The sequence below is a fragment of the Octopus sinensis genome, linkage group LG16 (assembly GCF_006345805.1).
Source record: "Octopus sinensis linkage group LG16, ASM634580v1, whole genome shotgun sequence".
NCBI classification, from domain to species: Eukaryota; Metazoa; Mollusca; class Cephalopoda; order Octopoda; family Octopodidae; genus Octopus; species Octopus sinensis.
In genome coordinates, this window is record NC_043012.1 from 14,275,624 (window position 1) to 14,301,600 (window position 25,977).

Here is a 25,977-nt window from a genome sequence, read left to right on the forward strand (position 1 = left end):
CTGTCCATAACAAAATCGCAAACCACAGCATACACGTGGTCACAGAAAATACAAATTTAGCAACTTGCGAACTAAACACAGCGATGTCATTCGACACTCTGCGTCGTGAAGTTTACTGCTATATCTTACTGCCATCTGTTGGTGCATCACAGAACTAGTCGAGAAACTCTATGATATCACCTCGTATCTCGTAAAATTCAATGGCTTCAGAGTAATGAAATTTTAAATCCATAAAGAAGTGGGTAGCTGCTTGAAAATCCTATATCTGGGAACTGGACTCTGTAGCATACCACTCAATTAGGAGAACCCAGTCATGGTTGTCAATCAATTTCTGCGGCCACATCACCCCTAACATCTAGCCACCTTACTCCCCAGACTGCATCCTCCTTGATTACTATGTTTGGGGGCGCAATTGAATGAGAGACCAACCAAACGCTTTGTCACACCAAAGATGAACTGAAGGCAAAGACAGCAAGGAATTAACTAACATACAGAAGTAGACCGTCAAGATGAGTTACAGGAGATTCCAAAGCAGTCTGGAGGCCGTGGTTGAAGCCAATCACGATTTTATTGAATACATTTACTCGTTAGTATTTCAAGATATTTCAATGTAATTTTGGTAAATATATCTATTAAAATGAGATGTCAGTGTTATTTTCATATTTGCGTAATTTAGACGACAGTTTATTCACTACACACTCTATATATATATATATATTTACATATAGGTACGCCTATATACGCGCATATGTATATATATAAGTATATTTACATATGTGTAAATATGTATGTGTATATATATATATATATATATATATATATATATATACGTATATGTAAATATGTATGTATATTATACAAGCCATATGTGACAAATATGTCCCAATGTGCAGGGCCAGCACACACAAGAATAAAAACAGGATCCCTAGAGAAAGGAGGATTCTTATGAGACGACGGACAAGGATTGCAAACCGCCTGAGCAAGCACACCAAAAGTGGTGAGAAGTCTCGGCTCGAAAGAATGCTAATGGAAACTGAGAAAAGTCTACATCAGTCCCATGAAAAGGAGAGAGCAGATAAAGAAGCTTGGGTAATAGAAAATATAAAATCAAACCCTAAAGCTTTCTTTAAGTTTGCCAAAGAGACAGCCACAGTGCACCAGAGAATAGGACCTCTCTTCCAAAAAGATGGCTCTCTCACAGGAAATCCCACGAGGATAAGTGAAATACTGAACGAACAGTTCCAAAGTGTGTTCACTACACCTCTAGGACACAGGCAAGTAAACAACCAGAAGAATTCTTTGCCACTTTACCAGCGGCCAAAGAGACAAAAATTGAGTACATCAACATCGAAGAAGATGATATCACACTAGCCATTGATGAGATTGACACAAACTCAGCTGCTGGACCTGATGGATTCCCAGCGATCCTTCTCAAATCGTGCAAACGAGCCCTTGCAAAACCGCTACAGCTTCTTTTTCAGAGCTTTCTTGCAAGTGGTAAGCTCCCAGTCAAACTGAAAGAGGGGGTAATATGCCCTATCCATAAGGGAGGTAGCAGAGCAGATGCTAAAAATTATAGGCCTATCTCTCTGACCTCACACATCAGCAAAGTCATGGAACGAATAGTCCGTAAGAAACTAATCATGTTCCTTGAAGAAAATGACTTACTGTCTGACACCCAGCATGGATTTCGACCAGGTAGAGGCTGCCTAACACAGCTCCTGCAGCACTATGACTGGGTGTTGAAACAGCTACTAAATGGCTCAAATGTGGATGTAATATATCTTGACTTTGCAAAAGCCTTTGATAAAGTCGACCATGGTATGATCTGTCATAAACTGCGTGGTCTCGGCATAGGCGGGAAACTTGGAGAGTGGCTGCACAACTTCCTAAAAGACAGAAAACAGGCAGTTGTGAGCAATGGAGCCACCTCCAGGAAACGCAAATAACAAGCGGTGTCCCACAGGGCACTGTCTTGGGGCCACTGATGTTCATAGTGGCCCTTTCAGACATGCCTTCAGTTGCTACGATGACCACCCTTGCTAGCTATGCAGATGACACAAAGGTCTCCCACGCAATACAGAACCCTGAAAATATTGCGCATCTGCAACATGAGCTGGACACAATATACAGGTGGGCTGAGGACAACAACATGCAGTTTAATGCAGGTAAGTTCCAGGCCCTGCGCTACTGGCACACAAAGGTAAATGACGTGAAGACTGGATACACTGGCCCAGGAAGAATTGCAATCCCTGAGTCAAAATCAGTGCGTGACCTGGGCATTGACATGAGCAATGATGCATCTTTCCAAATGCATATTGCTAATCTGGTGATAAAATGCAGACGGCTAGCTGGATGGATTCTCCGAACTTTCAGAACAAGAGAGAAGGAGACACTGATGGTCCTATGGAAAACATTTGTCCTCAGCCGCTTGGACTACTGCTCCCAACTTTGGTCACCACACAATATAAAACAAACAGCAGAACTCGAAGCAACTCAGAGAAGCTACACAAAGAAAATCGTCTCAATGCAAAATGTCAGCTACTGGGAAAGACTGAAGGTATTAAACCTCTTCTCCCTGGAGCGGAGGCGGGAGAGATATGCAGTAATATACATCTGGAAAATCCTGGAGGGTCTTATCCCAAACTTTGGCATTCAAAGTTACTCCAACCGCAGAACGGGGCGCCGCTGCGTGGTGCCAAGGATTCCAACATCACCATCAAAATACAGGTCCAGATACTGCAACAGCTTGGGTTTCAGAGGACCACAGCTTTTCAACATCCTCCCTAAATGCCTGAGAGACTTACATGGTGTGGATGTGGGTTTCTTTAAAACTAAACTGGATCCCTTCTTGTTGGGAGTCCCAGATGAACCTACCTCACGACAGGAGACACGGATGCGGGCAGCAGCATCGAACTCCCTTGTTGATCAAGTGCCACGTATCAGAGGTGGATTCACAAACTAGTGTGGCTCATTCAGCGGTGGTGCCCCAGCATGGCCGCGGCCTTCGGGCTAAAACATTTTTAAGGATTTAAGGATTTATATATATATATATATATACATACATATTTACATATATGTAAATATATATATATATGTGTGTGTATATATATGTATAAATATGTATGTATATATATATATATATATAAATATGTACGTATATTTATATATGTGTATATATATATATATATATATATATATATATATGACCACGTGTGTATCGTTGGCGATTGTTTTTCTTCCGTCTTCCCTTCCTTGGATCTTTCCTTTTCCTGTGTTTCTGATGAAGAGCTCCGCTCGAAACATTAAATCATCCTCCTTTCTTTCCTTTCCTGAGCGTCCAATAACACTAAATTTGTTCCACGTCCTCGCGTTGTTGTTGATTTTCTCTTTCTGTTTTCATGTTTGGACAAACTATATATATATATATATCACCAATCATCATTCCCTCTTTCTACCAAGTTCATTAATTCATTTGATATTGCTTTCAAATTTCATATCCACACCACCTACTTTCACATTTGCACACATTTCTCTCCACACTCACAACACTGACATAAAGTACTTTTAATCTTAGTCAATGCTTTGTGCTACAGAGTGCTTCACCATTTCTCGTTTACTTTTGAAACCAAACGCTATTAGAATCTTTACATTTATTTTACATATTTCCGATATAACTTTCAACATCCGAGACCGATTACAAGTTAACTGTTTTATTTTTTCCGTAATTGGTGTCCCTACATATGTATATATATGTTATATATATATATATATATATATATATATATATATATATATATATATATATATATATATATGGAGAGAGAGATATATATAACTATATATATATGTGTGTGCGTGTGTGTGTGTGAGTGTGTGTATGTGAGTAGGTGTGTATGTATGTATGTATGTGTATACGTACATACATACAATATAGACACACGTGCATATATCTATAGATGAAATATGTGTGTATTCTTTGAAGGACAACTTTTTCAACATTAATGATCAATCAAATCACCGTATTATATTTTGATCCATGGAGTGAGACACACTTACCTGCATGTGTGTGTGTGTGTGTGTGTGTATTAGTCATTACTAGACCTGTAACCTGGCGTAGAACTCTTTATACGTATGTTTCAGAACGAAGTAGTGGCTGAGTATAGAAAGTTCATAAGAAAGATGACAAAAGAAGAAAAAGTTATCTCATGAACGGCATTGGCTTAGTTGTTTCTCCTATACGATGCAGTGGAGTCATCAGAAGTTGTTACTCAAACACTCAACTATGAGTGCACTGCATATTGTAACAGAAACAGCCGGGAGCTAATCTGGGTCATAATATAACGGTTTATTACTTTGTCGTCTTACTTTCTTATTACCACTCTATACTCGACAGACACTTCGTTCTGAAGCATATTTATTGAGTTCTAGACTATGTTATATGTGTATGTGCGTGTGTGTGTGTGAGTATGTGTGTGTGTCAAAGTATATATATATATATACATATCGCTTTTGAGAAGGTTACATGCGTCATTATGCCAAGTTCCTCGATTCCGAACGTAGTGGTGTCTATACTGAGCCATTTGATTCCTCTTCACTAGTCAGCGCTGGTATTATTGTACGTCTGTACATATGTACTCTTTGATATTTAAGCTACTCCGATTCTCGTTGTTTCTGTCCATGTCCAGGGACTCACACACAACGGACACAGACATAAATATATATATATATATATATATATATATTATATATATATATATATATATATATCTGCGCAGAGATTTGAAAAGTTAAGATCTGCAAGTTGTTTAGATCAACACATGGTCTAACACGCTGCGCATCTCAATTTAACTCAGGATTCTCGCTGATGAAACCGGCCTTAGCAAACATATTCTGTCTGTTTTGCTAGAAAGAGGTAGAAACTGATATCAGTCCGGGATGTATCGTTATTGGTAAATGTTTTTGATTTTCATTTTCGATAAATTTATCCCCTTTTTTGTGTCCCTAGCACTTGGCATCCTTATTTAGGAGCCCTTAATTATATTTCTACATGAATAATATTTTTCTATATGAATAATATTTTGTCTAATGACTAATTCGTCCTTTGTGCTGGGCCACTGGTAGTAATCTATATTATTACCCTTTTTGTTTATATTCATATATATATATATGTGTGTATGTGTGTGTGTGTGTGTGTGTGTGTGTGTGTGTGTGTGTGTGTGTGTGTGTGTGTGTGTGATATTAAATATGCTTTAAATATATTTTTAAATATATGCGCTGTTTATGAAATGCTCATAGAGAGCCTTTGGATCCTTTTTATTTCTGTACCTTTAACCTAGAAATTTAAACCTCACTTGTTTGACCTCGAACATCTTTTACACGTTCTTACTTGTATATTTATCAACCTGTTATTCTCTTTGCACCTTCCTCATTTATCACGCATAACTCCTTACGTGTGATTTTTATTTATGTGTAATTTTATATGTATTTTTATATATTTTTATATATCTTCTACATTTTTCTCCCTATTTCCTCTATCCATATCTTTAGATCTTTAGGGATAATTCCCAGTTCAGTTTTATTACTGTAATTCTATGGCTATTTTTTCTATACCTTTCAGTTTAACTTTTTCCATCATTTAGGATTGTAAAGTCAATTATTTGGCACTTTCTATTCTCTTTATCTACTACTACTACTAAATCAGGCATTCTAGCTTCTATAACTCTGTCAGTATGACTTTTCAAGTCCCACAACATCTTGTGTCTCTTACCTTCTAGTACTTTACTAGGCTCATGTTCCAACCATTTATTAGTATGTTCAAATCCCAGTTTTCTACATAACTCCCAGTGGATTACTGTCCCTAGATTGTCATATCTTTTGTTGTATTCTTTCTGTGTTAGTATGCTACATTCACTTACTATATGAGTATCGATTTCCTCTTTTAATCTGCACAACCTACATAGGAAATGTACTTGGTTTTTGTCTATCTTGGTTTTTATTCAATTTGTACTTGAGCTTTCGCAGCAGCTAACAAACTTTCTTCTTCCTTTTTAGCTTTTTCTTTCTGCAACCATAGTCTCACTACTACTACTATTTGCTGCAACGCTTTCTTCTGCCAGTCACATCATTTCTGTTCTTTTTTCTGTTTTTTAACTTCGTCTGGGTTTTCGGTTTCCCTGTCTTGCTGTGACTTTAACACAGCTGTTAATAAACTTTCTTCATTATTAACTACATATGAATCGATATCTACTCTAGCTAACTCCACGCAGTCTTCTACTGATATTAACCCTCTTCTGCCTTCATTTTGTATAATCTTGCTACTCCTGCCCTTGGGTAGAATCCTCCATTCATATTGAATTCCTTACTAGTTCTGTCTAGCTTTGCTGAGGATCTAAGTAATGATTCTGCCCAAGCATTTACAGCCTCCACTAGATTCGAACCATTTAGCTTTCCCTTCATTAGCTTGTTCATCCTTCTGATGTACTCGTCAATTTTCGTCTTCATTACTGAAGTTAGTTCTCAGTCAGATTCAAATACTAAAGGAAATTATTCTCAAAAGACAGTACCCAGAATCATTAGATGATAATGGAATAGAACGGGCCAAGGCAATTGATATCCAAGACTTACGAAAACCGAAACAAAACAACGTACATTAAATAGTCTCCCATATCTCCCAACACACAATCTAAGAAATACAAAACATCCCACGTTTAAAAAATGCACTCGAAACCCAGAAAATAATAAAAAGCAAGAGACAACCCAGTTCTGTATTTAAGAGATGTGGAATTATATACATTATTTACACTTAACCGACATTTGTCCTCATCTGGTTTGTTGTTAACACAACGTTTCGACTGACATACCCTCCAGCCATCATGTGGTATCTTGGGGAAATTTTGAACCTGGGTTCTCATTGCTAAAAAACGTACTCACCAATACCTAAAACTTACCAATCCCTAAAAGACTTACTCACCAATGCAAAATTACCCAATACAAGCCCAACACCCATCGTCAAAAAATGCGATCGCTCTAACTGCGGGACCCGCATCCACCTCATTGAAGGAAAAATATATAAATTGTAATCAGGACACATTTGTCGTAAAAAGTAACTTTACATGCCCATGAGAAAATTTACTTTATGTCATTAGGTGTGAAGCGTGCCACAAAGACTACATAAGGCAGACTAGTCTTACCCTCAAAGATAGTATGACTGTCTACCGCCAACAATTGAGGGATCCTACCACAAGACATATACTACTTAGTGGCCACTTAGACCTCTGTGCAAAAAATAAGTCCTACATATTCCTAGTTTTGCCACCGTACCAATGACCAGACGGTACCACTGACCAGACACGGATAAATAACGAAAATATCCTAATACAAAAATACAGACCACAACTCATCATACTCTAACATCTAAAAAAAAATATACTTGGTGTGCCGAAACAATAATACACTACCCCTATCCCCAGGTACACATCCACAACAAACACACACAGATGTACAAACGCACACACAGATACAATGCACCCCACACACACAGAGACACATGCACACACGCACAAACACAAAATCCTCAAGCTCGATCACAAGCCGACACACAGTATAAGAAAAAACACATATATACACACTCAATACGATTCTGGCAATCCCAACCAGCGTTCACTGACATACACACACATACATATGTAAACAGGTGCATGCACACACTTACACGCACCGCAAATACCTGCTGATCTACCTGTTTTAAGTAGAAGATCAATAGTCGACCAGAGTTGAGAAAGTAAACTTTATCAATTCAATCGTCCACGACATCGCCACTTCAAAGACCAACATCATCACCACGACGACGATGACTGATACTGGCGCCTACAAGCACCGTTGTTCGCTGTCACCACTGCCTTTGCGTGTCACGACGAGGATAGTTGCTGTCGCCACTGACTGCCTTCTTCCAGACTACTACAACGCCATGTAACACCAACACCACCACCGACCACTACCACGAAATTTCCCTTCATCACAAACAACAGCGATGTAGACAGCCCCTATCACTAGCACTGCTGCCAACCGACAGCCATCCCTCCACCGCAGCCCTCACTGTGATCTCTATCTTTTGGAGCATTGCTGTTGCTATCACAATCACCAGACTAAACGGTGTCATTGCTCTTTCGGCTATACAAGCTAAATATAACGTTATTTTTTCATGTAAACTTACATGAATATATCTACACACATATATGTGGTGTGTGCGTGTGTGTGTGCGTGTATGTAGATACATAAGATCTTTAAAGTTTGGCTGCCACTTTTCAATTTCTTCGATTTTTTCCAACTGATTTCATATTTGGTGTTTTGGTATAGCTTTGTATGGTAATCATTGACAAGAAATTCATTTTCGCCATAAATAGATAATAAATAAAAAGTTAATGGCTTTCCAAGTTAGCAACTTGTGGGTAATTTTAGCCAATTGAAAGCCACAGTTGCCTGTTTCCATAGTAATAAGCCAAGCTGTTGCCAAGCTACTTACTCACGAGTTCATTTTTCGCTTTAAACACATGAGATATAAAATTGTCGCGAGATGTGCTAAAAAAAACACAATAGCTAAATAGGCCTTAAATCACGCATCATTTTTTGTTGGGTTGGGTTTGCATAATCTTGTGAATTCCGCTTTGTAGAATACAAATTCGCAGAAATTTTCTGAAAATTCCCAAAAGTAAAGAATGCGGTGTTATACAGCGTGTGTAATGCAGTATTCCCAATATTTGACTAGTTTACAGTTGATAACACGTGGAGTCACGCACAAAATGACAGTTTCCAAATCTTGTTTCCTGCCTAGATATGAATTATCAAACTTTAAACCTATGTAACATTTTTCAAACAACTTTTTCTGGAAAAAGTGAATTAGCCCCTGAGACTCAGCATGGCAAATTACATCCATACACCAAATTTTAAACTTTTCATCTCTTTCTCTCTCTCTCTCTCTCTCTCTCTCTCTCTATATATATATTATATATATATATATATATATATATATATATGGAGTGCCTGTGTTTTAAGTCGCTTGCTTCCAAACTACATGTTACCGGGTTCAGACCCACTGCGTGGCACATTGGGTAACTTTCTTCTACTATGGCCACGGGACAACCAATGCCTTGGGAGCTGATTTGGTAGACAGAAACAGAAAGAAGTCCATCGTGTGTGTATACATACATACATACATACATATACATACATACATACATACAGATATGCATTTCTGTGTCTGTTTTTGTCCTCCCACATCGCTTGACAACTGATGTTTATATCGCCATTACTTAGCGTAAATATAGCGTAACTGAGCGTTTGTCAACAGAAGATCATGCATGTCTATGTTAGTAGAAAGCTTTAAGATGATAGTAACATTGATCATCAAAGCAGTCAATCTTTGACCAAGAAACTGGTTACTAATTCCCTCTTCGAATGGTATGCGTTTGCAATCTAGGAACAGGGAATATCAACCGGAAGAGACAGAGCCTCAGGAAAAACAGTTAAAAGTGACAACCGATGCACTTTGTCCTAAAATGTCATCACGGTATAATTTACCGATGAGATATGATGCGACTCTATAACGAGATCCGTCGGAAGGATAACCCCGAGACCAAGGAACTACGTATCTACAGTATAGTAGAAGCCGTAGCCACTCATAATGAAAAGAACAGCTGGTGGAATTTCCCAGTAAAAACCTCAGTAAAGTAGACCTGACATAATGATTTGGGCTAATGCTGAGAATCTGTGTACAGTTGTGGAAATCAGCTGGCCCTGTAGCTGTTAACATAAAACTAAATACCTGTGAAAAAGAAAATACCTATACTGAACTATTGACAAATTTGCAGTTATTCTATCCAGATTACAAGTACAGGTTTATACCTGTAATTATTGAAGCACTGGGATATAGAACACCCTGCCAAACTACCAAGCTTCAGGCTTCTTAAAACTAGAACGGAGAAAGCTGATTCGAAGACTACAGATAGAATCAATCTCGTTAAACCTTAAAATTTTTCAGAAGTTTATCATTGAAGTATGTATGAGAATATCTCGATACGTAAAGATATGCATGAACATACATATATAAAATAAAACATACAAAACTGCACATATACATACATACAAAAATACACTGTTGATATTGTTGAAATTTTAGCGCCAGGAATACATTTCCTCCAGCTGGCTAACGACGCACTGTCTGTATCCGATTAGTATTTCCTGGGGCTAAAAACAGCAGTAACATCGTCCTCTATGTGACCGCCACTTTTAGTTGGCAAATCTATTTTAGGATTCTGTACTGTTACTGTTTACCTCTCGCTCAGAGATTTAATCTAGCTTATTTCTCCTTTTTCGAGACCAACGAGACTTTGTCGTTAGAAAAAGCAGGTATTTTGCAGGTGGAATGAGTTTTCATCGGTTTCTGATGATTGTCTTGTTGATGTGTCACGGCTTTTTATTTGAATTACGGAATTGTTGAATTACGGAATTGTTGACTTAATTTACTGTTGAATAATTGAATATTGTGTTGCATTTGTGAAATAGTTGAAGATCTTGTTTGGCTTCCCCATTTATGGGCGAAGCGGTGAATAACGGAAATATGAATCCACAGGTGCAGACAGGCAGTTATGCTGCGGTGACAGGCAAAAGCTTGACAGCGAAGCTACTGCAGATACGGGAACTGGAAGGGAAAGACAAGGACAAGAAACTTGAAAACCTGTTGAAGAAGGAAGGAGGATGCCTAAGACTGACATCCCTCGAAGAAGTAGCAGAGGAGTCGGAAAGAAAAATAATTACTTATCGAAAGCTGAACATAGCGACAAGAAAAGTAGAAGTAGCAGGCGTTGAAAAGATAGAGGAGTCTTTGAAATAAAGGAAGTAACGACATTCTGTAACAGAGGACGAAAGTTTGGCACGGTGGAGGTACGCTTCTTTAACGAGAACGAAGCAAAGAAGTACTCCCCCGTAGCCTTCAAATCGGCACTGTAGGCACTCTTACCTACTTACTGTGGCTGCGCGTCTGCCAGAGTGAGGATAGGGAGAGTGCCACCTGGAAATAACGGGGACTAGCTGGTGGCAACCATCCTCCACAATACAGAGAAGAAAGCAGAGATACTGAAAATGTCAATGACAGCGGAGGTCAACTGCTGGGGGGGGGGGCTGGCCTGGAAGTGATGGTACATAGCCTACCTGACCTCCACAAAATTGTGGAAGAGATAATCTTACCCGACGAAACCAGAATGAGAATCATGATGGCGGATTGACCGCCAATGTTTCGAATGCGGAGTAAGGGGGAGCACATAAAGGGGAAAGTGTGCCCAGAAACACGAACAGGAGGTGGTGGAAGAGGAATGCCAGGAAAAAGGAAATGTAGTGACAGAGAAGGAAGTAGATGTAGAGAAGAGAGGAATCATTTCATCTCCACCGAAAAAGAAAAGAAGAAAAGAAAAAAATGAAGAACCAACGGAAAATCGAACTCAAGAGCCGGAGCCTTCAATAATTAAGGAGGAAGAAAGACAAAAGGGACGAGAAAACGAGTAACAAATAGAGATACAAACACCAGCAACAAGTGTAGAGAGTGAAGAGATGCAGCTGAGAAGGCCACGTAAATGGAAACATGAACGAATGATGGTGATATACGAGAAAAGTGTGGAAATGGAAAAACGGATTGCAAAAATGGAAGGCGTAATAAGAGTGAAACTGGCAGATAATGAAAAGAATCGAAAATATGAAAGCATTGCTACTGGAAGACGAAAGAGCAGCAAGACTGAAGGAGATATTTGGAAGTAGAATGGAAATTACGTGAAGGCTATTTCAATATGATGAATTATCACCAGTGGTAATGTATAAAGACTTAATACCTTATGCAATATATAAATATGATACATACTGCACAAAATTATTGATTATAAAAACAGTAAAATGGGACTTTCTACTTTGTGAGGCAGAAAGCCATTTCATTACCATAATTTTTCACACTTCAATAATTCATTCGTAAGTCATTCTATGTACCTCACGTTTGCGTTGTCCGTCCTTGTAACTTCTAGATATAAGGCTTTATGCCAATAATAAAGAGAAATCGTTGATGTGAGTTATGGCTTTTTATTTCAATTACGGAATTGTTGATTTAATGTACTGTTGAATAATGGAATATTGTGTTGCAATTGTAAAATAGTTGAAGATTTTGTTTGGCTTTCCCATTTATGGGTGAAGCAGTGATTAACGGAAATATGAATTCACAGGTGCAGACATTTTACCCGACGAAACCAAAATGAGAATCATGATGGCGGGTTGACCGCCAATATGTTTCGAATGTGGAGTAAGGGGGAACATAAAGGGAAAGTGTCCCCAGAATCACGAACAGGAGGTGGTGGAAGTTTAGTGCCAGGAAGAAGAAAATGTAGTGACAGAGAAAAGAAAAGCAAAGAAAAAGGAAAAAAGAAAAAAATGAAGCAACGGGAGATTGAACACAGGAACCGGAGCTTTCAATAAGTAAGGAAGAGGAGGGACGGAAGGAACTGGAAGACGCGCAACAGAGTGAATTAGAAATGCCAGTACTAACGACAGAAAATGACGAGAGAAGACCACCTAAAGGAAAACACGAAAGAGTGATGTATGAGACAAGTGTAGAAATAAAAAAAAAAGAATTTCAAAACTGAAAGGCATGACAGTGATAATGGCGGAAGGAGGGGGTAAAAGCAGTGTTGCTACAGGACGAAAGGGCAGCTAGAGTGAGGGAAATGTTTGGAAGTGGAGAGTACACTGTTTCGATTTCGATACTATGAATTACCACCTGTGATGAATTTGGAAGAGGTAATGATTTTGTTATAAATACGATACAAGCTGAATTGTAAAATGGAACTTTCTACTTAGGGGGTGGGAAGCCATTTCCTTACCATAATTTTTCACACCTCATAATTCATTCGTAAATCATTCTATGTACCACGTTTGTCCTTGTAATGTCCTTTCTAATGATGACCTCCTTCGGTCATGAATGACCATGGAATTGCACCTAAAATACTACCCTCCGAGGTACAAGTCTGGGCAAGGTTGTTTATGGAAGATCAGCAGTCGCCCATGCATACCAGCCTCTTCTCTCCACGCCACTGATGTTATCCAAGGGAAAGGCAAAGGCTGATACAGCTTGGCACCAGTGACGTCGCAACTCATTCATTAACGTGCAAGTGGCTGAGCACTCAACAGACACGTGTACCCTTAGTGTAGTTCTCATGGAGATTTAGCGTGACAGAGTGAGACAAGGCTGGCCCTTTGAAATACAGGTACAACAGAAACAAGAAGAAAGAGTGAGAGAAAGCTGTGGTGAAAGAGTACAGCAGGGTTCACTACCACCCCCTGCCGGAGATTGTGGAGCTTTAGATGTTTTCGCTCAATAAACACTTACAATGCCCGGTCTGGGAATCGAAACCGCGATCCTACGACCGCGAGTCCACTGCCTTAACCACTGGGCCATTGCACCTCAGGGCCCTTTCTATATATAAGGATTTATGCCTATAATAAAGAGAAAGCGTTTTAGATTGCAGTGATATGTGAGTTCGTTTTTGGATTGTTTTATGTTAATTTACAAATTGTTGAATTGAGTTATAGTTGATTTCGAACTGTTGTTGCCTTGTTAACTGCGGGGCGAAAATACTGTTTGGAAAATATTTTATTGTTTGAAAAACGTCTGTGAAAAATTAATTTTTGCCCTCTTCTGGGCGTGGTTTTTTTATTTTTTATTATTATTATTATTATTATTATTTTGCCATTATGGCAAATACTAAAAATATGAATTTCAATTTGGACTTCCCTGCATACGTACAGGGATTGTATTCAGAATCTTTTCAACAGCAACACTGTTTCTTTATTTTTAGATATATAAAACTGAGAATGTGTGTCTGTCTGTCTGTCTGTGTGTTTCCCTAAAACTTGAGAACTACACAACGAATTTCATTCAAATTTTACACATGCCTTACTTAGGGTCCGAGGAGTGTCATCGGCAAAAAAATTTGAACTTTTTGCCTAGGGCGAGCCCACAGCAATATCATATCTTCTCCACTACGATTCGCTAAAACTTGAGAACTACACAACCAATTCCATTCAAATTTTACACATGCCTTACTTAGGGTCTATGTAGTTTCATGGGCAAAAAGAATGTTCAACTTCTTGCCTAGAGCGAGCCCATAGCAATATCATATCTTCTCCACTATTTCAGTATTATGTGTTAAAAGTGAAACAAAAACATTTCTCTATTTTATGTCACATACTTTCACTTTAACAATGAAAATAATGATAACAATTGAATTATATGTAGTAAGTAATAATTAAAATGAAACTGAAGTATAATATAATCGTAACATAACAAAAGTAAAAATAGCAATTGGTAAAAAATTGCATCAATGACTTGAACTTGAATAAGTGGTTTCACATGAATGGGAATAAATTTAAAATAAAATTAGCGTGCAGAAATGGTATAGTCCAGATGGATAATAAAAAATTAAATTAAAGAAAAGACTATTGTCTATAAAGTATACAATGTAGAGAAAAAAGATTTGAACACATGGAGGAAAGCACCTTCGAAAAGTGTCTTGGTGCGACTATGAAAGGTATCTAATCAGAGGCGGTAAATTCGCCACAATAGAAGCAAGGTTCGAGTCAACGGAGCGTGCAAGAGAGTACTTGACTCGAACTTGCAAAGTGGAAATATTATATTTTTACCTTTATATCTGGGACGTAAAACGTCCCGGAAAAAAATTTTAAATGCCCCAAAAGTAGAGGTACGCTGGATTGTAGCCACACTTCTATACAAGAGGGAGGACAAGATACAATTGATCGAAATTACAAGAGACGGGCTAACAATTCCAGTCTGTTATATATTTTGAGTATTGTTATCACTAGCGATATCAAGATATAACTTTGTATTTTGTATTTTATGTGTAGATGTATATATATAAATGTACATGTAATATGTACACATATATATACACATATATACATGCACTAGCACTATGACCCGGCAACGACGGGTCTTTAATGCTAGTTTTAAATAAAGATATGTAACTTTTGAATATCTATTGACACATGACTATATTACATTTTGTAGTGTCAGAAAGACCCGTATGTAATACCTGTTGATTAACTGTAGAATAGTTACAATACGTACATCAACTGACATTTCTATTTAATTATTATTATGACTGGATAAGTTTAAATCTCTGATCAGCGTAATTAAGATGAACATAATTTTACGTTAGCAAATTGCGAAGATCATATCAGACAAGCCGCTTCCGTATTTTATTATATTTTATGTCTTCTGTCTTTGAGAGTTCAATCAGTTTTCACTTGTTAATGTATTTTCGTTTAAACTTTTCATCTGCATTGTTTTGTTATCACAATCATTATCTGTTGATACATTTTAGGCGGAGGATCAGTTGCAGCGTACTCGGATGATATCACTGTCATCGTGACCAAGATGGAACACCTACAGAAAGTGGGTGTTACCATCAAGGTTTACGAGACAGTGGCAGGAGCAAAAATTAATCCGGAAAAATCAGTCGGCTTGCAACTCGGCACCTGGAGGGGCAAGTCGATGCCTTCGAATAGCGTCGTGGGACGCTGGACGGAGGGCCCGGTTAAGTTGCTAGGAATCTGGTTTAGTCCAGATCTCCAGATTAAAAAGAAATGGTCTGACGTATCAAGCAGAGTGGCCCACGTAGTCATGACCTGAACTTGGAGGTGGCTATCCTAGAAAGGGAGGGAGGAGGTGGCCAATGTGTTTATCGCATCGGTCATCATTTACCGCCTAACCGTCGTTCCTTGTCCAGATTCGTGGTTGTGAAAATTGGAGAGGCAAATCTATCGCTTTTTGTGGAAGGGGTCCACTCCACTCGTAAGATGTTCTATTTGCTGTCAAAAGCCGTTAAAGGGTGGATTAGGGATGCCGTGGCTGCAAATGCTGAGGCATCTCTGGCTTTACCTGGATAGTGAAAGGGTGTGTTCTCCGCTCGCTAGACGGATGGTCCCCCGCTTTGTCAATCTGGTGGTAGAGAAAATTGGTTTCGTCGTAGATCGAAGTTGGGTACCTGGTATACGGAGTGCCGCAAAGCTCTCCTCCAGTTCCGCAACTCGGGAAATGCCAACGGTTTTGGTACCACCGCGGCTTTCTATAGTAGTTTGGTAGAGGCTAGAAATGACGATACGTTGGAAAGGACCTTGGGTCTCGATAATCAGTTAGACAGCCTGTTCCGAAGGATATTCGGGCCGAAGACACTGGATAACTTCCAAAATTCTTTGGCCTGGCAATGTTACAGAGGAGCCTCACCCGTTCGGGAAAAGCTAACCAGACGCGGCCACACTGGGCCGTCGGATTATTATTATTGATTCTGACAAATTACAGATCTTGTTATCTCGGATCTCGACAAAAGATTATCCTTTAAGTTAATCTGATGTAGCCGAGTCAATAATAATCCCCAAAATTCTAAATGATTTCTCTTATTTTCCAGTTTTGGCAACTAGTTGATCAAATTTTTATGGGACTCTTTCTAATTGTATAAATTTTAATAACTTTTATTTCTTATATTTGCAAAGATAAAAAACAGCACTCGTTATCTTGTTCAAAATGTATCTCCTCGTCTTTGTCAAAACTTGCGAGCCACTTTTAACTATTGTAAATCGTTATTTTCAAGTGGAAAAGCGAATTTGGAATGATGACATCATTCGATATTATACTTAATAGGTTGCGGTAGATTCGAACGCAAATATGTTAATCGCTGTTATATCAGCACAGATCGTCAAACGCTTTGTTCGCTGTAATTATAAGCTACACATCGGCTCTGGTTTAGATTCTAAATTTCGGGTACGTCTGGCTGACGTAACCGAACATCTCGAAGCACCAGTGTGACGGAACCTCTTGTATTAACGAAACGGGATCTTTTCGGTTTTAACGGCAGTATTTTCTAGCGGTGTCATATGAAACTGTCACCCATAATTATGACCCTAGTATCGATCTATTGCATTTCAATCTGTTTTAGGGTTAGGGTTAGTTACGGTTGGGGTTAGGGTTAGGGGTGGGAGGAAGGGTATCTTTTTTTCTTCACAAATGTAAATAAACCCAATCTGTTTCTTAAACGAGGGGTATATTCATACGGCACAGAATGTTTCTTACCTCAATGTAGGTCAGTGATTGGTTGAAATTGCAGAAATTGAAGAAAAAAACAACAAATAACTTACAAACTATAGAATTTTCTCAATAAAGCCAACAGAAGAAGATGTTTTATAAACACATTCTACCTGTATACGAAGTTTTAAATTTTTTAGTTACCAAGAAATTATGTTAAAAACTGCCGTTCAAACCGAAAAGATCCATGAAACGAGTTTTATGATCACATAGTCGTCGTAAAAAAAAGAATATTATGCTTCTGTGTCGAGCACGACAACGACGAGCGTCTTTGCCCTCGTATCTGCCGGAAAGTATTAAAAATAGATCAGCAAATCATTGATTAATGTTAGTATGACTCGTTGCTTCCCATGTTCACCAGTTACATTTCTCCTATTAAAACAGATAACATAAAACTAGATTTGAAAAAGCTTAACCTGTTTGGCCGAGGTGGAAAACAAAGAGAAAAATAAGTTAAGAGAAATATAAATTAAAAAAAAACAAAAGCAGAAATGAAAAAGTGATTTACATAACTGACAAATTCAAGAAAATTAATGTGAATTGCAATCTTGAGAAATTAAAATGTAATTAATCATACGAATTTGAAGAAGAAATTACGAAAATAGTTATAACAATGGTTGAAATAATACTTCTGCTTTCAAAAATGCATTACAATGCTTTTCCACAAGCATGTCAACGAAAATAAGTTTAAAAGGTGTGGCTGTTTAGATAAGCTTGCGGATCTTTTCCTTTTGATGGACGGAATTTTCTAGTTAACTAAACAATTTGAAACTTCGTATACTGGTAGAATGTGTCAAAAGAAAACATTATTGTAAACAAAATTGTAATTTATAAGTTTAACGTAGTTTAATTCTTCGAATTTTAACCAATGAAATGCCAGCATTTGAGCTCAAATCATTTGCTGCGTTTAAAAACTCAGCACACACACACACACGTGTTATTCATCCTTCTCTCTTCTGTCTATTGATAAACAAAGGCGGAAGGAGGAGTTATGTGCTAGAAATAACAGCTATATCTCTTAAATCGATGAATTTCGTCGCCCAATAAAAATATTAACGATATTTTTTGAATATTTTCTTTCTTTTTTTTTACCGAAAAGGCTTCTCCCGTGGTTTTGAAGGGCCAGAAACAACAAAAACAAAACAATAATATGCCTAAATCGGTCTAGAGGGTGCGCGTGGAGTGTGGGTCGTATTGTAAAAATTTGCGAAATATTTTTTCATAAAAGGATGCCCCAGCTTGTCGGAGGCTGTGATATAAATTGGGAAAAAAATCCTCGACACCAGTAATTGGTACTTAATTTATCGACCCCGAAACGATGAAACATTGACCCCGCCCCATTTCTGGTTTATTTACCTTTTGTGTAAATTTGTTCCGGCAAGGGGCAAAACACAGAGGGGACAAAGCATGAGATACAAAAGTATTAACTCTATTCTATCGAAACCAGTGCGAACTCACGAACGTGTATGTATATTTCCGTCTATATGTGTGTGTACGCTTATATATTAATTACTATGTGCTTGTGCAAATGTGTATGCATGTGTTTGAGAGAGAGAGAGAGAGAATGACAGAGTGTGTGTGTGTGTGTGTGCGTGTGTGTGTGTGTGTGCAAGTGTACGTGTGTATGTATCTGAATATATGTGTGCGTGTGTGTATGCGGCGTGCGTCTGCTATGTTTCTTTATCAATATCGATAACGCAGCAAATGATTTGAGCTCAAATGCTGGCATTTCATTGGTTAAAATTCGAAGAATTAAACTGCGTTAAACTTACAAATTACAATTTTGCTTTCAATTTTGTTTACAATGTTTTCTTTTGACACATTCTACCAGTATACAAAGTTTCAAATTGTTTAGTTAACTAGAAAATTCTGTCCATCAAAAGGAAAAGATCCATGCTTGCTTCCTAACCACATGGTTCCGGGTTCAATCCCACTGCGTGGCACCTTATGAGACTTGTGAGTAAATTTAGTAGATGGAAAGTGGAAGAAGACCGTTGTGTGTGTGCGTGTGTGTGTGAATATATATATATGTGTGTGTGTGTGTATTTTTACATTCCTTCTTCTTTTATATTATATATACACAAAACAAACCATCTCCAGAATTTAATCACCCCAGAGGGCACTCACTAAACGGATTAAGAGCATGACTGATCTCGATTACTGGGACCGCCTTAAAGCCTTGAAACTCTACTCTCTCCATCGCCACCGCGAGCGGTACATCATTTGTACGATGTGGAGAATATACCGCCAGCATTGCCCAAACGATCTGAACATTAGTTTTAGCAAACATCAGAACGTTCTGGTGTTTGCTAAATTTTTCTTGAGAACATTTCTTAGTGGTAAGACCATAGCGGATCTTCTTCTAACATAAGAGTTGTCCACCTAGAGGTCATCCCTCTCATATGTAAATAATACAATTTACTGAACCTTCAGACTTTAATATGCTAGATCACTGGTGTTAAATTGATGTTCATTAAATTAATATCCAATTTCTCCCCCTCATTTTAAATATGTATGTATGCATGTATGAATGCATGTATCTATATATGTATATGTATATATGTATGTGTGTATGTATCTATATAGCCTAAACGTGTTTATTTGCATTACTACATCCATATCATTTTGTCTTGGATCTCTGTTATAGAAACTCTCGACGCCGTGGACTTCTCGATAAAGATTACAATTTATTAGAGATATGTTATGCCATCTGTATGTGTATATATATATATTATATATATATATATATATATAATATATATATATATATATATATATATATATACGAAAGTTTTCGCACAACTTTTGACAACCAAAATGGCAAATGGAATATCAATATTCTCTTTATTAGTCACTCATTTTTACAAGGAGATTTATCCGTGGTCCCTGTCAGTTTTCGTTGCTGCCGTTGTTTTATTCCAGTTCTGGAATAAAACAAGCGTATAAAAACTTGCAAATAAACAAGCGGATTCATAACTACATGTGGCCTTTTTGTATTCATTGTATATTTGACATCTTTTATATACAATGCGTCATTTCCGTTCTTTAATGCAGCAAGTGATCTATGTTCTGAGAGATATTTGGCAGTTGGTATTTCTTGCAGATAAGCAAGAAAGAATTTCCTACTATCTTCTGTGTTGATACGGAGCCCTAAAAATGAATGTAAAATGCCTAGACTTTAGGGAATAGCATAACCATTTTAGAGAATAAATTGTATATTCCTTTTTCACAGAATTAATATATATCTTTGAAACTAGCATCTGGTACTAGTAGGACACCCAGATACCTGGTACGGAAAAAAATTCACTCGTTGGTTCGGTTTGTAATTGATGTAATGTGTGGGAATTCATGTCACGGAAATATATGCTTTGATATTTTTCTTGTTTAGATTGTATTTGTTTTGATGTGCATGTTGCCGTTGCTGCTGTTGTAATGATACAAATGGAATTTGGCGTACAAGAGTAAAAATCAATGAAAGATATTTGGAAACCCAACAATCTCTTCCTCAAATAATCGAAGCAAGAAAATGTACTGCCAAACATTCAGTCTTTCCTTTAAATAGATTTGGGAACGTGACCAAAGTTTTTCTTAATATTTTAAAAGATATCAGGTCCATTTTTGTCTGAAACAGAAAATTAAGTCATATACAAAAACAGGGCAATCTGCACCGATCCATTTATCATCAATCTAAATATGAAACGGACTCTTTCACAGAACATATACGCAGAGATAACACAAAACGGATATATCATTCAGCAGTGAAAAAATAGGAGGTTAAATGGCAAGTGTAAATTAAGAAAATATTGATTAATACCGGTTAGATATTTCACTCTCATCAATTAAAGCGAAACAGCAGGCCCGTTGTCACAAATCATCCTCCCAAAACACACACACACAAATACACACATTGCTGTAGGTATGTATATGTGTGTGTCTAAGGATGTATCGCATTTATTCTATATAATACACGGAGTGTTATCAATTTTTTTCAACTTGAAGTATTTTTAACAAATATTCAATATTCCAACTCTATCTTATATATCAACACAGAAGAAATCAATCGCTTGTACAACATCTCAATATTACATTTCTTTTCTAAGCTGTCATGAAATATATTAATGTCTTTTAAAAAGTGCATATTTGTTCTATTTTGTTTATTTACTGAGAAATATAGAAGAAAAAATGCATTTTCGTATATAAAGAAACTCTCAATGTAATACATTATAAAAAAAATATCAAATTCGGAAACATTTTCTTTCGTTTTTCTTTTTAAATCTGTTTATTTCGTGGAGTTAAAAAAGCATATTTAAATATGCAGTTGACTATACATAAATATGTATGTCTAAACACTCACACGCACACACACACACACACCACACACACACACACACACACACACACATATATATATATATATATATATATATATAATATATATATATATATGTCTGTGTGTTTATGTATATATGCATATATATATATTTATATATATATACATAAACATGTATGTATGTGTGTGTGTGTGTATATATATATATATATATATATTATATATATATATATATATATATATACACACACATACATACATGCATGTATATATATATATATATATATAAACTTGTGTGAATGTATGTATGTATATCGATCTCCTTAAGTATATGTCATAGCTGAGAGTTATATTTCACAAAAGAAATCTACAGAAAGTTCTCCACTTCCTTCCTGCGAATGAGTGGTATAAGTGGGTGTACAATAATCTATAGACACACACACATGCGCAGATGAACCCTTTCATACTCATAAACATACGAGATAATATATGTGCGTGCCTATACATGATGTACTTATAAATATATATGTATGTGTGTGTGTGTGTTGTGTGTGTGTGTGTGTGTGTGTGTGTGTGTGTGTGTGTGTGTATGTGTGTGTGTGTGTTTGGAAGAAAAGAAACTGATTGATTTCGTTACGGATATTTTAAACATTTCGTTTTTCTTTACACCTGTATTAATAATTCGCAAAACTTTGCCAGCAAGGTAATATTTATGACATAATCATTAATTGTAATTATTAAATTAATTAAATTTTGTTTTAAAATGAATGAGATGAATTTCATTTCCCGGGAATGGATGTAAAATATGATAGTCAAATAAATCGTCCGTAGTATAAATAATATAAACGGGAAATTAGTAATTAAAGAATGACTTTCTTTTCCTCAACTTTTGTGATTATTTTGGGAAGAACCTGGTTGTTAAATTTCCCAACATCGGTATGTGTGTGTGTGTGTGTGTGTGTGTGTGTGTGTACGTGTGTGTGTGTGTGTGTGTGTGTGTGTGTGTGTGTGGTGAGAGAGGAGGGCATTGATGATTACTAACGTCATGCTTTTAATATGAACAAGAAAAGAAAGCTGGTGAGCTGGCCGAATCTTTAGCACGCGAGGCAAATTGTTTAACCGCGTTTTCGTTCTTCCTAACGTTCTGAGTTCAAATTCCGCCAAGATCGCGCTGGTTGTACATTCTTTCGCGGTCGATAATGCTTCAGTTACATCTTGAATACCGGAATTTTCTGTAATATCTTGATGGGGAAGTTGTGCTATGTCTGTATTGTAGCTACTTCCAGTACATAACAGTTTCTGTTTTTAATTAAATTGGACAAAAATCTGGTTCGACATAAATTTCGATGTATTTCTTGATTCTTCTTAAAGAGGTTTTAATTTCTTATAAATACATTTACAAATAAACAAAGTTCATCTTCAAATGTTCGAAGAAATCTATTAGTGGGCAATCATCTGTTAAACTCTAAGCGCTGGGTGTTATTATTATCTCTGTCTTCATTGGGTGCACAGGCTATTCGTGCAACCTGAAAATACGATGGACGCTTCCTTACAGCACAGATTTTCTATAAGTCTGGCATTACGTATCTAGTATCCTTTCTAACTTTGTTGGGTTTATCAACGTCTGCGGTGTTCCAGAACCGCTTATGGATATTCTGAACAGTTTCATCTGTTTCAAAGTCACCGCTAGTTAGAGTGATTGTAAGATGCGTTGGCGGATCTGTTTGAAAGTGCCTCTTAAACTGTCTTAGCACTTCTGTTGCGTTTTCAAACCGTAGGAAAAATTTGCCTCATTGAAAGCTTAGTCTAAATACTTTCATTATTTCTAATGAGTTAAACTTAAAAAGAAATTAGCATTAGTGAGTTAAAGTATGTATGTTTTTGAACTTTGTTTTCTCTCTCCAGGTTCCGTAATTCGACAGTTCAATGTACCAAAAGATGGCAAACATAAAGTGTTTATGAACGAGGGTGACACCGAGTATTTGCGATATGATAGTTCAACTCAGAGTCTTGTCGTCAATGGAGATTTAAAAACACGAATGGTAAGTTAAATCCTATGTTTAATGTAAACGCAGAATCACAAAGTTTGGGGTGGCTAAGACTGAAAACAATCTTACTTTATGCACTAAGACCTGTAGTTTTACTCTTCACCCACAAAACTCAATACAGGTGTAACTGGCATCATGTCTACAGGGAACAGATCAGCAGACAACGCGTGGAATGCTGGTTCGGCGTCTTACACTCAAGATCGCAACATCACAGCTTAGAGTGCTGGACCGGGCGATGCGCTGTGCCCTTGGGCAAAACACTTTATTTCACATTCCTCTAGTCCACGCAGCTGTGAATGGTCAACCCTGCGATAACCTGGCGTTCTATTCAGGGGGAATGTTTTGATTTTGGTCACTTAAACGCCACGGAAACCTGGTAATTTCACTGAGTTCTAGGACCCGAGCTAGAAATACCCGTCGGTTGTTGTTGTTGCCGTTGTTGTTGTCGTTGTTGCTATTGCTTTTGATAATGATGAGGAGCAGGAGAAGGAGCATGAAGAGGAGGACAAGGGCAACGACGAGGAGGAGGAGAACGACGTCGACGATGACGATGATAATATCGTCAAGATTCATATTGCTGGACAGCGAGAGGAAATAACATAAAATACACAAGGTAGATAACTGCAAACAATAAGCCAACTGCTGAATTGTTGAATGTCTCTTTACGCTGCAGTAATTTTACTGCCAAACCTAACAGGAGCTAATAACAAAAGTAGACGGAGACGGTATAGCAATGGCAAAGTATAATAAATGAACCATAGTGGTTCAGAGATCTTTTCTATTTGAGGTACAGTATGGTCAATGAGTACCCGTCTGTCAAATTCGACACAGAACTTATATGTCAACTGAATGCTATAGTGTAAGATGCATTTCCGAAGAGTACAGTCTTGTGATGAAAACCAATAACACATGACATGGCTGTGTGGTAAAAAGCTTGTTTTGCAACTACATGGTTCCGGGTTCAGTCCCACTGTGCGGCACATTGGGCAAGTGTCTTCTATTATAGCCTCGGGTGGACCAAAGCCTTGAGAGTGGGTTTGGTGACAGAAACTGAAAAAAGACCGTCGTATATGTGTGTGTGTGCGTGTGTGTATGTGTGTGTATGTGTGTGTGTGTGTGCGTGTGTGTGTGTGTGTGTGTGTGTGTATTTATGTTTGTACCCCACCATCACTTGACAACCGATGATGGAATATTTACGTTCCCGTATCTTAGCGGTCTAGCAAAACTGGGCGATATTATAAGCACCAGGTTTACAGAGAATACGTCCTGGGGTCGATTTTTTTTACTAAAACCCTTTAAGACGACGCTCCAGCTTGGCTGCAGTAAAGTGACTGAAACATTTAAAAGAATAAAAGAATGATTGTGAAGCAGATCCATTATGCAGATAGCAGCCTCGGTTACAAATATATTGTCTTTGCTATTTCAGCCAGTGAGCACAGGACACAGACGATAGTCCGATATTTTTGCAGTGTCCCGTAAATTTGTGTGGAAAGGAGGAAGTTAGTCTTACTCTCGGAATCGTATTCGCAACCCAATTCTTACAACGGGGAACTCCGTAACGTGGATCATCTGGTAGTGTTCAACGGGGTAACAGATTAAGTTTACTACCCGAAAACTTAGAAGTCAAAAACCGAAGTCACATACTAAAAAGCTCTCTCTCTCTCTCTCTCTCTCTCTCTCTCTCTCTTTCTCTCTCTCTCTCTCTCTAATGTTCTACAAATTCCGCCATTCTACTGCTTTTGACTGGTACTATTTTTTATATATATATACATATATATGTGTGTGTGTGTGTTCAATTTGCAAAGGAAGATCCAGAGGAATAGTTACAGAGTAGCCATATATCACATAAGCGCCTAAGAAATCAGTAATAACATTTGTACGGGTGATAATTCCGAGAAGTGGGAAGTGTTTTAGAGAACATAAGAGTAATGGAAAAGGGAGACAAACGCACAAGATGTTATTTCAATCACTTATATCACCATAAACACCGACATGTTTCGATTGATTCACTGAAATAAATCCGAGATGAAGAATAATATGAAAAAAATGTATGAATCTTATCATGGAGGAGATTATAAACAACATTGCTCATCAATAAGCCATTTTTACAGGTGTAAGAAAATATAAAAGATAACGTATAACACACACACACACATATATATATATATATATATATATAATGCATGATATATTTTTAAAATTACAAGCGTTCCCTGTCTCTCTTTCTTTTCCATAGATATCAGATATATAATAGAGTCTTACTTCTGTAAAAATGGCTTAGTGATGAGCGCTGTCGTTTATAATCTTCTCTCTCATGCGATTAATGCATTTTTCTGCATTATTCTTTCTCGCAGATTTATTTTAATGCATCAATCGGTGACATGGTGATATAAATGATTTAGGTAATA

The 25,977-nt window shown here is 37.4% G+C and overlaps 1 protein-coding gene across 1 annotated transcript in view; it reads left to right on the top strand.

Annotated features, from left to right (window-relative positions):
• Positions 1 to 25,977, top strand: part of LOC118766506 (protocadherin Fat 4-like) — a 362,146-nt gene that overhangs the window by 79,888 nt on the left and 256,281 nt on the right. Inside the window, exon 3 of the mRNA XM_036509891.1 lies at positions 23,427 to 23,563. Within this exon, the coding sequence (XP_036365784.1) occupies positions 23,427 to 23,563 (137 nt within the window). The remainder of the gene's footprint in view (positions 1 to 23,426; positions 23,564 to 25,977) is intronic.